The sequence below is a fragment of the Aspergillus viridinutans genome (assembly GCF_018404265.1).
Source record: "Aspergillus viridinutans IFM 47045 DNA, scaffold_7, whole genome shotgun sequence".
NCBI classification, from domain to species: Eukaryota; Fungi; Ascomycota; class Eurotiomycetes; order Eurotiales; family Aspergillaceae; genus Aspergillus; species Aspergillus viridinutans.
Genome location: NW_025091223.1, coordinates 1,911,746 through 1,924,282, shown reverse-complemented (window position 1 = coordinate 1,924,282; position 12,537 = coordinate 1,911,746). Strand labels below are relative to the sequence as shown.

Genomic DNA, 12,537 nt, shown 5'->3' with positions numbered 1-12,537 from the left:
CGATGGCTCGATGCGAAGAGCGCATCTAAGGTGCCTAAGAGGAGAAGATCAGGAGAATGTCACTGATAGAATCAAAATGCGGGGTTCATCGAATCAATCAATCATATCAACAACTAATGCATCAAAGATATTGCTGTATCCATGGTTAAGAACGAATAACAACCAGATATCTGTCTATCTCTATCTTATTTTGATGCTTGCTCATAATTCTTCACAATGTCGCCATACACTAGCCCATCCCCCATCACCTCCGATAGGACATCCTCGCTCGACCCCTGGCGCCAGGAGCTTAGGGGCCCTTAAGCTTAAATTCAGTGGCAAACTGGCACTATACGATAGTGCATCTCAAGTATCATTCTATATACTTCTATCCTGTCACTTCTAGAAAAGACGAAATGAACCCGACCACATCCATCAACAACACTCTACATCAAGATCGACGGTCAGATATCCTAGAAGATGATTCCGCGATTCCATCTCCTTCCACCCCACTCGGTACCACCTCTATGCTCCATTTGTCATCATTGGAAATGCAACACTTGGAGAGCTATATGAGACGCAATAAGAATGATGCCTACATAAGCAGTCTACCTACCGATTGACAACATCTCGCAAAGACATACCATCTACTCATCCTAACAAATCAACGAACCATCAACTCAAACGCAACCCATCAAAATGTCTTTCGGAACAGTCTACTCCTACCCCAACAACCCCCGGGTCATGAAGGTACGTCCCCTCCGCATCTCTCCCCTACCCTGTATCTACAGCGGACTAAACAAACTAGATCCTCTCCGCCGCCAACCTCAACAACCTCACCATCTCAACCCCCGCCTTCCAATTCGGCACCGACAACCGCACCCCCGAGTTCCTCGCCAAATTCCCCTTCGGCAAAGTCCCCGCCTTCGAAGGCGCGGATGGCACCAAGATCGTGGAGTCTGATGCCATCGCGCAGTACGTCGCCGAGAGTGGTCCCGCTGCTGGACAGTTGCTGGGCACCAAGCCCGCCGAGCGCGCCGCCATCCGCCAGTGGATCGCCTTCGCCGATGGGGAGATCCAGGGTCCTGTGATTCAGCTGGTTGTGCCCCGGCTGGGTTACGGGCCGTTTGACGAGAGTGTTGAGAAGAAGAACCTGGATAAGTTGGAGAGGTCGCTGACACACCTGGAGGGCCACCTCAGAGGCCGCAACTGGGTGGCCACCGAGGAGAAGCTGAGTCTGGCGGATATCACCGTTGCAGCTGCCCTCTACTGGGGCTTTTCCATTGTCATTGACCGCGAGATGCGCCAGAAGTACCCCTTCGTCGTCTCTTGGTACGAGAAGACCATCGAGAGCGACGGTGTCAAGCAGGCATTTGGTGAGAAGAAGTTCGTCGAAAAGCGTGAGACTCCCAAGGCTTAAATCGTCATACTTTAGCATAGCACGATACCAAATAGCATCTATCCAAGCAATTGATTTACATCCAAGGATCTTGTCCAATGAACCGCCTTACTACGTGCATGCTGAATTATGGGGAAAAATGAATTGCCGACGCTAATACTAAACAGCTATGGATATCATCAGGATTCAACAAGTAATGTAATGATATGCTTGGAGCAGTCCGTAGGTATCATAGACGAGCCAACACGCTCTTGCCATAGTTCGCCTTCTCCAAAGTCCTAACAACATTCCGGCTAGCCCAGTCCGCAATCGCCATGTTCGTCACCATCGGATTCACACCGCTAGCACTGGGAAAGACAGACGCATCCATGACGTACAGACCCTGAGTGCCCCAGACTTGACAGTCCGGGCCGACGACGCTCGTCCTGGGGGACGTCCCCATGCGGCAGGTACCCATCTGATGAGCACTGGCGTACTGTGTGCGCTCAGGATCGACAGGATTCTTGCGCCGGAGGTCGGCAATCCACGCCTGAAGTGCCGCGTTGGTGACGCCCTCGGGCGCATCGGGATCCGATGCCTCCGTGGGACGGATGAATGGCGGCATTTCGCGGTTCGAGATATGGAACTCCCTTGCCCCGGATATGTATGCTATCTTTGCCGTCGCAATCAGAGCTTCGACAATGTGCTTCCGGTCATAGGCCGACACTGTGTAGTCAATCCTGACACGGCCATCTGCAGGGTCGGGGTACACTCGTCCCGCGTCTCGTTCTTTGGTCAGAGCGATGAATCCGCTCATGCGGGGCAACTTGGCCGCCCAGAGCTTGTAATCCAATCCGTCTCGCCATGGGAATGTCGGAAGATAAAAGGCAGGAAGCATTACAACGTTCTCGATCTTGACTCCGTGACCATGGCCGTCCTGATCTTCAAACTCGTTGACGACTGTGGTCAACGCGGCACCTTCCCACGGACGGATTTCCTCGTCAAAGACGGCACATGACAGGACAACTATAGTTGTTAGCAAAAGTCTCGGAGGCGGGCCATATCAATTCAAGACTCACCAGGATGGAGGTAGAGGTTACGCCCGATTTGTGGGTTCTTGAGTCCGCTACGCAGCAGCAACAGCGGGCTGTGCAATGTTCCACAGGAAACAATGACTTTAGCAGCGTTTATGATCATCTTGCGGCTGGTGCGGTCCGGCCCAGCGGTTCCCAGATAAGAGTCCCTGGAGGTCCAGGTTCCCTCCACTCCAGACGCCACCCGTCCGCCCTTGGTCATCTTGAAAAGAACCTTATCCGCGCGAAACCCTTCAATGAACGTGGCACCAGCCTTGGCAGCATCGGCCAGGAAAGTTTCCCTGGGCCCCTTTTTGCCACAGGAATGGCAGCCCATCGTACAGTATCCGCAATAGTGTCTCGTTCCGCCTGTGTTCTGAGGGACAGGCTTGGCTGCATATCCCAACTTCCGGGCCCCGTCAAGGAGAACACGATTGCCATAGTTATGCTCGGTGTAGTCACTACTGACACCCATCCGATCGCAGACATGGTCCAGGGACTGCTGGTATTCATGAGACTCGAAAAACGGCAGCCCATTGCTTGCCCATTCTCGGCGAACGTAGCCCTGTGTCTGCAGCGAAGCCGACCAGTTGACAGTGCCGCCTCCGCCCCATGTGGAACCAGCGAGGACGGCCATCGACCCGTCGTCACTCGTCGTTGCTCCTCCGCTCTCGAACATACTGACAAAGCCCTCGTTGAAATTCATAGGGAAGTACTTGGATGGGTAATGGTAGGATTTCTCCACGACTATTACTCTGTACCCAGCCTCGGCTAGGTTTTTGGCAGCGACACTACCACCGCAACCGCTCCCTACGATCACAACATCGGTATCTATGACTTCAGGTTCGTCGCCAGGGGGAAATTGCAAGAACTCGTATTCGAAACCATCCGCAGGTTTGCCGTGGATGGGAACGCGAGGGCAGCCAACGACTGAACGGATCGTGGGGCTCGCCGAGGTCCAAGTCTTCTTAAACATGGCCGTGAACGCCCTATAGATGGCACGAAGAGGCTTGATTCGGGAAGTTTCCCAAGCCCTAAAGGTCCTCTCGCGGACTTCGAACGGTTGGTCTTGAATGGGAGTGGTAGAGCCAGTCAGAATGAGTGAACCAGCTTTGGAACTAGATTTTGTTACTTGGTCAGTCGACAATATAAAAGGTGGCGAGGCGACATACTTGAGAGCATTAAGGATGAGATTGATGCCGCTTTTCCCTTCTTCGTGAATATAGTCTGCGAAAAGTCGCCGCAGCCCCTCGACGAACTGGGGGTTGGTGGACGCATTCTCTTCCAGATACTGTTCAGCAATCTTTGTGGCGTCCGGGTCGTGGATGTGAGATGCCAGAGTCGAGACTGCATCCTTGAATGTCGATTCAGGTACCACCTTGGTAGAGAGAGACTTGGCAAGTGATGTAGAGCGAATGGACGGAATCACGGTGTCTGCCAGAGACAACAACGTTTTCCATTGCAAGTCGGAAAAGACTTTCCCTTCAGGAATCGGTGGAAGAGGCACGTCCAAGGGGACGTATGTAGTCACAGCCTGCTCAGTCATGATCAACAAGCTAGCCGAAGAGTAGTAATAAGTAGTTACCTCGAGAACGAGGAATAAGTAGGTAGAATAAGCCTGCAGAGAGTAATAGAGGCCAACCAGGAACGAGGATCAAGGCCGTCAAGAATCGGCCGCACTTGGATGTGAACCAGACATACGAGAAAAGACAGCGGGGAGCGGCGTGATGATAAACAACCACCTGGTGATAATCCTCCTTCAACCAAGGAGATAGCTGCCTCAGAATAGACGTCGAGGAGCTGTATGTAGCTTGCTCTTTCCTACCTTAGGCACGAACTGCCCTGCCCAGAAGAGTAATGCTTGCGAACTAGCCCAAAGCCCGGTCCGGCCCTCCCTTCCAATTATCCGAATTGTTATTGGCGATTCCGAGTGGGATAATCCAGTGACCTGTCAAGGTTTATGGTAGGTATTGTTTGCCGTCTCAAACCAGGTCCGCATCGACAGTCCCGTAGAGCTAGAAACCGAGGCAGTGGCCATGATGTTGACTGAGGTTAGAACGCAGTGGGTCGAGGACTCGAAGATCCGAGAGTCTAAATAGCAGCACGGTTCGTCGAATGACTTGAAATGAGTCGACTGAGGGGAGGATCGACCCCTCTTGGGCATACATTTTCCAGGCCAGTGGCCTTAGTTAACGCCATAGCTCTTTGGAAGACCTATCATTCCCATTGTTCCCCATAACAACCGTCAAATGATGAGTCTGGAGATGTGCGGGGAAGAGGAATGATCAACCGTCGCTGGGCCGAGATCCATTACCGTTTTGGCCAGGGTCTCCATGTGAACACCTCTAAGGATACATTTCCTATTTCAAAGTAGAGAGTTATCTTATTCCTCTTTCGATAGTGGCTTCCTTCGAATTGAGGACAATTGATCGATCTGGACACGATTGATTCTCTGGATTTCCGGCTTTGAGTTGATGCTCTCAACCTTCAAAGATGGTTTCGTCACTTGTCTCTCATCTTCAACGAGAAGAGAATCGTGGTCTTTGCTGTCAATCGACCGTCAGAACTCAAAGGGCAGTTTGCCGATCGGTATTAATAGCCTGCGATGCCAACCTTGTCTTCTATGGGTTTAGTCGAGTGGTTGACGACGATGCGCTCTTGTTGGCATTGAGTCCATAGAGTAACTATCTCGCGCTGGAATTATGTAACCCGTCTAGTAGTGATTCTATAGAGTGAAAGTCATAATAAGCTACTGACATGATTGATTGAATTATTCTATACTTTTGATTGAAAGGGATGGTCATGCAGGAAGAGTCGGGCAAATCCACGAGCCACGCCCCAGTTTGCGGTCGCGCGTGCCTTATCTCAAGCGCCCGTCATCGCCCACTGTGACCTCTTCACTTACACAAGTGCTCGCGTCCATGTTCGATGATGCCAATTCAGGCGTCACTTCAGTGTTCCTGAACACTTGTATGACGGTCCTCGATTTTTAGCCTGATACAACTCTCATTGCCAGGAAAACAACGCGCAAAGTAACCCGAGTACTGGCCCTCAATCATCCGAGCCGTCAATGACTACTGGGAGGACATATAGGTGACCGAACAAGACGAAGAGCACACGAACATGGCCAGCACCGACTCCGACTCGCAACGTTGTTCCCCAGCCAGTATGGCCAAGTCCTCGCTGCCGGCTGAAAAGGTCTTCTCGATCCAGATCGGGACCGAGCTCTTTCGTCTTTCCGGGGCCTCGATCGCCTCCGATGGTCAGTTGAAGTGCTCGCGCCTATAATGACCTCCTGCTAAACGTCCTGGAGCCCCGTCCTATTTCTCCCACTTCTTCGAAGAACAATTGCGCCAGAACGGAGAGAACGCGACTATCCGGACGCTATACATTGACCGAGATCCAGAAACATTTCGAGAGATTGCCAGACATCTACAGGGTAGGGTGAAACCCGACCAGTCTTTCGGGGGTGTGATTAACGCGTCGCAGGCTATCACGTAGAACCCAAGGATGAGTCGCAGTTTGTCAAACTGTTTGCGGACGCCCAATTCTACACCTGTACGGTGTCCCCTCCTCTCCGTTGATGGCCTCGAGAACAACAGACTGATCCTCGCAGTACCTCGACTGATCTCCCAGCTATTCGAATGCCAAATCTTCATCCAAATTGGCGAACGCCATTTCCAAATCTCCCGCGACATCTTCTCCGGACCCGGCGACTCTCCCAATTTCTTCTCCCTCGGATTCGCCATCTTCTTCGCCAACCCAAGCGAGATCTTCCCCGGCCTAGACCGTCACGGTCTGCTACGCCCGCCCGCAATCGTCCCCCCACGCGTTACCCACCGCTCCGGCGACGTATTCGCACAGCTCCTCCACCTCCTTCGCGGATACCCCCTCCAGATCAAGAATGAGGAGCATCGCGCCGAGCTCCTCCGAGACTGTCGCTACTTCCACCTCCGCGGCCTAGAACAGAAACTCATCCCGCACCACATCAGCCTCAATCCCATCCGGCAACGGTCGGAGATCGCCATCCGCCTAGACGATGTGCGTCCCTCCGGAATCCGCTATGGACGCGACGACAGCCCTAAGCACACCGGCTTCACAACTCGCGACCGCGTGACGTACGCGCGCCCTTTCGTGGACGAGACGCCGCACGACCTGATCCTTGAAATTGGTGAAGAAAGCACGATTCTCGACACACGCGCCATGCGCGCGGGCTTCCTGAATCTGGCGAAAGCACGCATGTCGAGCTTGGCTCAGGTGATTGCCAAACACATGGGTCTTGAGGGGAAGAGCCACTTATACAGGACTGGGGAATCGGCACACCCCTCTACAGGTGGAGAGAGCTTCTCGATCCGACTCGAGCGAGAGACCGAGTTGATCCTCAACGGGCAGACTGTGGATTACCTGGATTTTCCAGGCGGGACTGCGGAATCCTCTGAGCGGCCACCTGCGAAACGCAAGCGAGTAGAGGATGACCTAGTGTCTGGGTTTCTGGTAGTGAGAACCGGACAGTGGCGTGTAGTGGTTGAGTCTGGTCCCGCAGGGAGCGCAGAGTTGGTTTTGATAGCGGTCCAGCTGGATGTTTACACCGAGGAGAGGATGAGGAATCGCTCCAGGGGGTTCCTGGGTTCTTGATGATGCTTGTCTACTTTGCAGCGATGAAAAGCTATATACATTTTAGTAAACTACTCCTAGATGGTATCACAGGAGATTTTCAATCAGAGAAACCCTCCCACTCGTCCTCATCACTGCCATCCGTATCCTCATCCATACCGTGAGCCACTGGCAATTCCCTAGGAGTACGGTCTACACTTCGCTCATCACGCACAAACCCCGCGACGAAAAACCCACCAAGGCCCTCCTCATCATCGGCCCAACACCGCAAACAAGCCTCCAGCTCTTCATCAGATAAATCCACAGTAGCAGGAGGAGCAGCGACGTTCCCATCACCCTCCGCATCGCCATATCGGTTCTCCGTCTTGACACCGCGGTGCGGCCAGGCCTTCATGCCGCGCGGTTGCTCCTCCCGGCGCATGATTCTCCAGCCGCGAGAGCGCGCTACCTCCGAGGCCAGTACACGAGAAACAACCGCCTCGTTTTCGATCAGGTGGATGGAGCACGTACTGTACGTGACGCGTGTGGCAGCCGGGAAGCTCAGCGCATGTTCGACGATGCGCGCTTGCAGGTTGGAGAGTTTTGTCAGGCGGTCGGGGTCGAGGGTTGCGCTGGCGAACTCGTTTTCATCTGTGGCTGACGCTGAAGTTGAGGTTGGCACGACGTTCCCCGGCTGAGTCTCCTCCTCGTCGTCGTGTCTGCGTTTGCGTTTCTTCCCCTGCGATTTTCCGGTTTGCGTGGATGCAGCCGCGGGGAGGGCGAGCTTGGGGACGTCGTCGCGGCCGACGATTCCGCTGCCGGAGCAGCTGGGGTCGAGGAGAAGGCCGGTAACGTTTGCGAAGCGGTCCTCGGTGGGGTCGAGCGCCAGGAAATCCTGGCCCTGGAGAACGGTGACGATATTGTCCGCGCCCGCGGCGGTGACCATTTTCTGCAATGTCTTGGACCGCACCTTGGAAGCATCCATGGAGAAGATGTGGCGGGTTATGTCCTTTCCGGCAGCATGCTTCGCAAGCAATGAAGCCATGTGCGTCGTCTTGTTTCCAGGCGCCGCACACCCATCCAGCAGATCGCCGGGCCATTCCTCACTATCCCCGAGTAGCAGATATGCCGGGAAACACGACGCCTTGTCTTGCAAGATGATCTGCCCGTTCTTGTACGCAGGGGACGAGGTGAAGTCCACGCCCGACGCGACGGCCACCAGATCCGGCACGTGCGGGTCAACGTACAGCTTCGCCTCGTCTTTATCCCCCAGCTCCGCGAGCGAGTTGGCCCGGGTATACGCCTTGAATGTAGACTTGAGTTGCTCCTCCATCGTCGTGCGGACGTTGTTGATCCGCACCCAGCGCGGATACACAGCTGTCGAAGAAGTCCCGAGCGCACCCTGCGCGGCCTGTTTCTCGCGCAGCACGGCAGCCTTCAGATCGGGTATCGAGGCGCATCCGCGGCGCACGCGCGCCTTGGCAAATTCCCCCTTCAGTCGAGTCTTGTGTCTCTCGACCGCCTGGCGGAGCGGATGGTTTGCGTTGGCTGCGATGCCATTCTTGGCGAGGAGGTGGTCGTGGACGAGCAGTAGGGCAAGTAAGGGTGTGAGCTGGTCAACCACAGGTCTTGGTCAGTCAGCAGGAAATATCTATTACGATAGACAGAACCGGCTGTACCTACCTTGGGCTCTTGCTTGAGTATCCCCGCGGCCTCAATGACCTCTTTGAGAAGGATATCCCATTTCGAGGCCTCGATGACCAGAGCGTAGATTTGCGCCGGGGAGGATTTGAGGTTCCGCGAGCTGTAGATGCGGGATTTGAAGGAACCCCCTGTCGATGACGGGGCGGTCAGAACCGAGACCGCGTCGTAATAGAGAGACATTTATCTGTATGGTTGTAATTGTTTGGTGGAATCATTCCAAGCCGGATATGATGAAAGGAAAATCCAGCCATGTTTGCACTACTTTGTGCTGTTTGCATCCGTTGCTGCCGATAGTGACTGATAAGCTTATCCTCGGTGCTTTCCATCCATACCTCTCAGCCGAGTCAACTAAGAAGACATCCATTCTATCAATTGATGATCTACACTCCCTGCCCTGACTCCTATCGCTCCTCCGCCACCTCCGACGCAATATCCCGTCAAAATGACGATCCAATCAACCACAAAATCGTTTACCGTCGCCCTCCAACCCCCTCCAGGCCCGAACCTCACCCTCCCCACCCCCTCCAACCCATTCCCACCAACAAACCCCCCAGTCTTCAACGACGCAATGGCCATCCGTCTCAAAGTCTTCGTCGAGGAGCAGCACGTCTCCGCCTCCGCCGAGATCGACGACGATGACCCCCGCAGCTGGCAATGGGTGATATATGACACCAGCAACGCCGTCAAGACCCCTGTAGCAGTAGTCCGGCTCGTCCCGCCGCCGCAGGCACCGCATGAACTCATCACGAACCCCGGTGCGGATGCGTCGTCGTTAGCGAAGTACGATACTGCGCATGAGCCGTATATCAAGCTGACGAGGGTGGCGGTTTTGAGGGAGTACCGGGGTCTTGGGCTGGGGCGAAGACTAGTTGATGAGGCGTTGGGGTGGGCGAGGGGCCATGTGGAGGAGATCGAGGAGGCGTGTCGACGGGTGGTGAGGAGGGAGGTGAGGTGGAAAGGCTTGGTGCTGGTCCATGCGCAGGTGCAGGGGGAGAAGATGTATGAGCGGTTTGGGTTTGTGACGGATGAGAAGATGGGGAGGTGGGATGAGGAGGGGATTGAGCATTTAGGGATGTGGAAGAGGATTGACCTAGAGCCTCGTTCATACATTTACAGTACGATTACGGACGGAAGCGAGATACCCAGATAGAGAACTTGAATCATTCGTAGTGTATTAGAAAACCATCTATGGTACCATGATTGAAAGAAGAAAATTATGTAATAACCACGCCATTCCTTCGTAAGCGCCGTGAACCATGAGAATTGAAATAACAGATCGCCGCTCAGAAAGGAGCATGACGGGGTATCCTGAGTCTGAATAACGAAAAACAAGAGCCCTTTCTATGAGTCGCGTGGAAAAAATATGCGGAGAGAAAAGAAAGAGGACGAAAAGGCAAGGACCCGGAATGAAAACCCAGTACTCCGCGCAGATGACCGAAATGATGGGTCAGAAAGACCTCGCTGAAAGATCATAAGGACAGATTCAGATAATGAACCTGAAGATGGCATGCATATGGAGAAAATGTAGGACTGTCGTAGCGGGTAGATCAGTGATCCAATTAGAAGGTGCTCCAGTTCCAGCCGCGGGGGATGCTGGCAGCGATCTCAGTAGCCTGACCCTGAGGAGCATTCGCAGCTCCGTTCAAAAGATCGCTCTGCTGCGGAGTGTCGGAGCTCGGTGGAGTGTTGGTAGCAGTCTCGGCGTCTTGGTTGCTATTGCTGGTCGTCTCCTGCTGAGCATTCAAGAGAGTCTGGATCTTGTTCAAACGCTCAGTGCGAGCCTCTTCCCAGCGTTGGTAGGCGCTCCAGCAGAGATCGCAGGCGCGAGAAGGAACTCCTTCAGGGTGGAAGCGAGCATCTTGATCAAGAGGCACCATATGGGGAGTGTGAGAGGAGCAGAACACATGTCCACAGTGGCGGCAATGGTGACGACGCAGGAAGAGGCCAAAAGATGAGCGACAGGTGGGTGAGTCGCAGTTGGGAGAAGCAGCGTCCGCCTGTGAGGGAGCATTGTTAATTCTTTTGCTCATTGCCAAACACAAAGGACAATCCCAGTAGGGTAAGGGCATAGTCACGCCATCACATGCGATGACGAGCTTACACGCCATTTGCGAGGAATATTGCGCGAGGATAAGGGGTATATATCCCACTATATCCCTCGCGAGACTCGAAAAAAAAAAAAAAAAACAAAAAAACCGAACGAAAAAGAAACTAACCTTCCAGTGTTCTCTAGTGGGAAGACCAGTAACTTGACCAAGGTGCTCCGTCTTCATCCACTCATTCTCAGCGAGCTTGCTGATGGTGTTGCTATAGTTGCTCTCCATGGTGGAACGACGGCTGACGAGCGTACTAGGTTCTTCGTCGTTCAGACTGTCCAGAGAACCGTGCACACTGCGCGGAGGGGTTGGAGGAGAGGACTTCTGAGGGCGTTCGGTAGGGCGCAGGGCAGCGGGGACGTACAAGGGACCCTTGAGAGGCCGCAACTGGCGACTCTGCAAAGGAAGATGCTGTAGACGGGGGGAAGTGGGAGAATTGTTGACAGGGGTGGCGGAAGCTGAGTTGACAGGAGATGGATGGCCGTAAACAGAGATCTGGTTGGCAGATAAAGGAGAAATAGTGGTGGTAGTGACAACGTGAGTGGCCATGATCCTTAGTTTGTGTCTATTTCGTTGGGGGATCCAGATTCGTAAATGTGGGTGATCTCAAACAGAGAGAGTTGTAGAGAAGAGAGAACACTGAAATAACGGCGGAAGAGAGGAGAGGCGAGTAGCAATACGCTTATCAAAAGCAGTGAATACAGGTGGTTTAGGGGTGGTGAATGGTGGTCGCGAGTCTTGTTGAATGGCAGCAGACAAGCATCGCTCACTGTAGAGAGAGAGCGACCAGTAAGAATAATGGGCGGTCCAAGCAAGAAGCAGTATATGCAAATCGGAAGGATAATTATGATGTATGGGATACAAGGGATATGCAAAAAGATAAGCGCTTGATTGATCAAATGCTAGTTGGATGGATATAGCAGAAGAATGTACCTTGCTCACAGGCTTACTGCACAGATAAGGAGAAGAAAAGCAAAGCCGTGGTATAGATCTGGGCGAGGCCGAGTACTAATAAGGATATCCCATGGAAGAATGGAACAGCCAGAGTAGATACTACTAGCCGGGGAAAGAGGCGACGGTACTCGAAACGGCGGAATGGAGGGACCGCTTTTTGCCATGCTTAGTAGATAGTCTGCTCAGTACGTAGTATTTTTATTATTATTAGTAGTATTACTATTAGTATCCCGTAGTAGTATTATATTTTGCTACCCTGTGGAGGACACCGAAAGACACTAGCAGGTTAGGTTTGAGGCTAGAAAGTCCGAAGAAACACTGTGGAGCAGGACGAGGCATGGACGATGGAGATGGGGATCGGTCAAAACGAATCCCTGCCACGTTATTTGTTAACAGCTATCTAACTAGAGGAAATGGATGCTAATCATCGTGGGCCGGTTGGACGGCCGGGTTTTCTTGCCTTTACAAGACTTCCTTAGATACACCGTAAAGTATGTCTCTCTATTACCATGGCCGAACTAATAAACTCCAAAGGATCATAATCATGACGAAATTCAACGGATGGTGAACAACGCTGAGTGGCCCATGGAGGATATAAGATTCATGGCGGGATGGTCTATACATGGATATTATCTCGAAATGATGAAGACGATAAAGCTATGATGTATATGGTTTTAGCCATCTGCATCATGATCTTGAAGACAATACCTTACTTTAGATTGTTTGTCTCAAACCAATATGGCGTTTATGGTGTATCCCG

At 52.9% G+C, this 12,537-nt stretch overlaps 6 protein-coding genes across 6 annotated transcripts; 3 read left to right on the top strand and 3 right to left on the bottom strand.

The window, feature by feature from the left end:
• Positions 1-678: 678 nt before the first annotated feature.
• Aspvir_009087 (glutathione S-transferase family protein) lies at positions 679-1,399 on the top strand (the record flags this gene model as incomplete). Its single annotated transcript, XM_043272239.1, has 2 exons — positions 679-729; positions 788-1,399. The coding sequence occupies 2 exons, from the start codon at positions 679-681 to the stop codon at positions 1,397-1,399; spliced, it is 663 nt and encodes a 220-aa protein (XP_043128174.1).
• A 208-nt stretch (positions 1,400-1,607) lies between these two features.
• Aspvir_009086 (uncharacterized protein) lies at positions 1,608-3,976 on the bottom strand (the record flags this gene model as incomplete). Its single annotated transcript, XM_043272238.1, has 3 exons — positions 1,608-2,383; positions 2,437-3,548; positions 3,603-3,976. The coding sequence occupies 3 exons, from the start codon at positions 3,974-3,976 to the stop codon at positions 1,608-1,610; spliced, it is 2,262 nt and encodes a 753-aa protein (XP_043128173.1).
• A 1,577-nt stretch (positions 3,977-5,553) lies between these two features.
• Aspvir_009085 (uncharacterized protein) lies at positions 5,554-7,065 on the top strand (the record flags this gene model as incomplete). The annotated part of the gene is made up of 4 exons (XM_043272237.1): positions 5,554-5,692; positions 5,744-5,869; positions 5,920-5,988; positions 6,047-7,065. 4 exons carry the CDS (start codon positions 5,554-5,556, stop codon positions 7,063-7,065), a joined length of 1,353 nt encoding a protein of 450 aa, XP_043128172.1.
• A 79-nt stretch (positions 7,066-7,144) lies between these two features.
• Aspvir_009084 (rRNA (cytosine-C5-)-methyltransferase RCM1) lies at positions 7,145-8,907 on the bottom strand (the record flags this gene model as incomplete). Its single annotated transcript, XM_043272236.1, has 2 exons — positions 7,145-8,635; positions 8,707-8,907. The coding sequence occupies 2 exons, from the start codon at positions 8,905-8,907 to the stop codon at positions 7,145-7,147; spliced, it is 1,692 nt and encodes a 563-aa protein (XP_043128171.1).
• Positions 8,908-9,169: 262 nt separating this feature from the next.
• Positions 9,170-9,877, top strand: Aspvir_009083 (GNAT family N-acetyltransferase; the record flags this gene model as incomplete). Its single annotated transcript, XM_043272235.1, has 1 exon — positions 9,170-9,877. The coding sequence occupies one exon, from the start codon at positions 9,170-9,172 to the stop codon at positions 9,875-9,877; it is 708 nt and encodes a 235-aa protein (XP_043128170.1).
• A 409-nt stretch (positions 9,878-10,286) lies between these two features.
• Positions 10,287-11,372, bottom strand: Aspvir_009082 (FYVE zinc finger domain-containing protein; the record flags this gene model as incomplete). The annotated part of the gene is made up of 2 exons (XM_043272234.1): positions 10,287-10,724; positions 10,944-11,372. 2 exons carry the CDS (start codon positions 11,370-11,372, stop codon positions 10,287-10,289), a joined length of 867 nt encoding a protein of 288 aa, XP_043128169.1.
• Between the last annotated feature and the right edge of the window lie 1,165 nt (positions 11,373-12,537).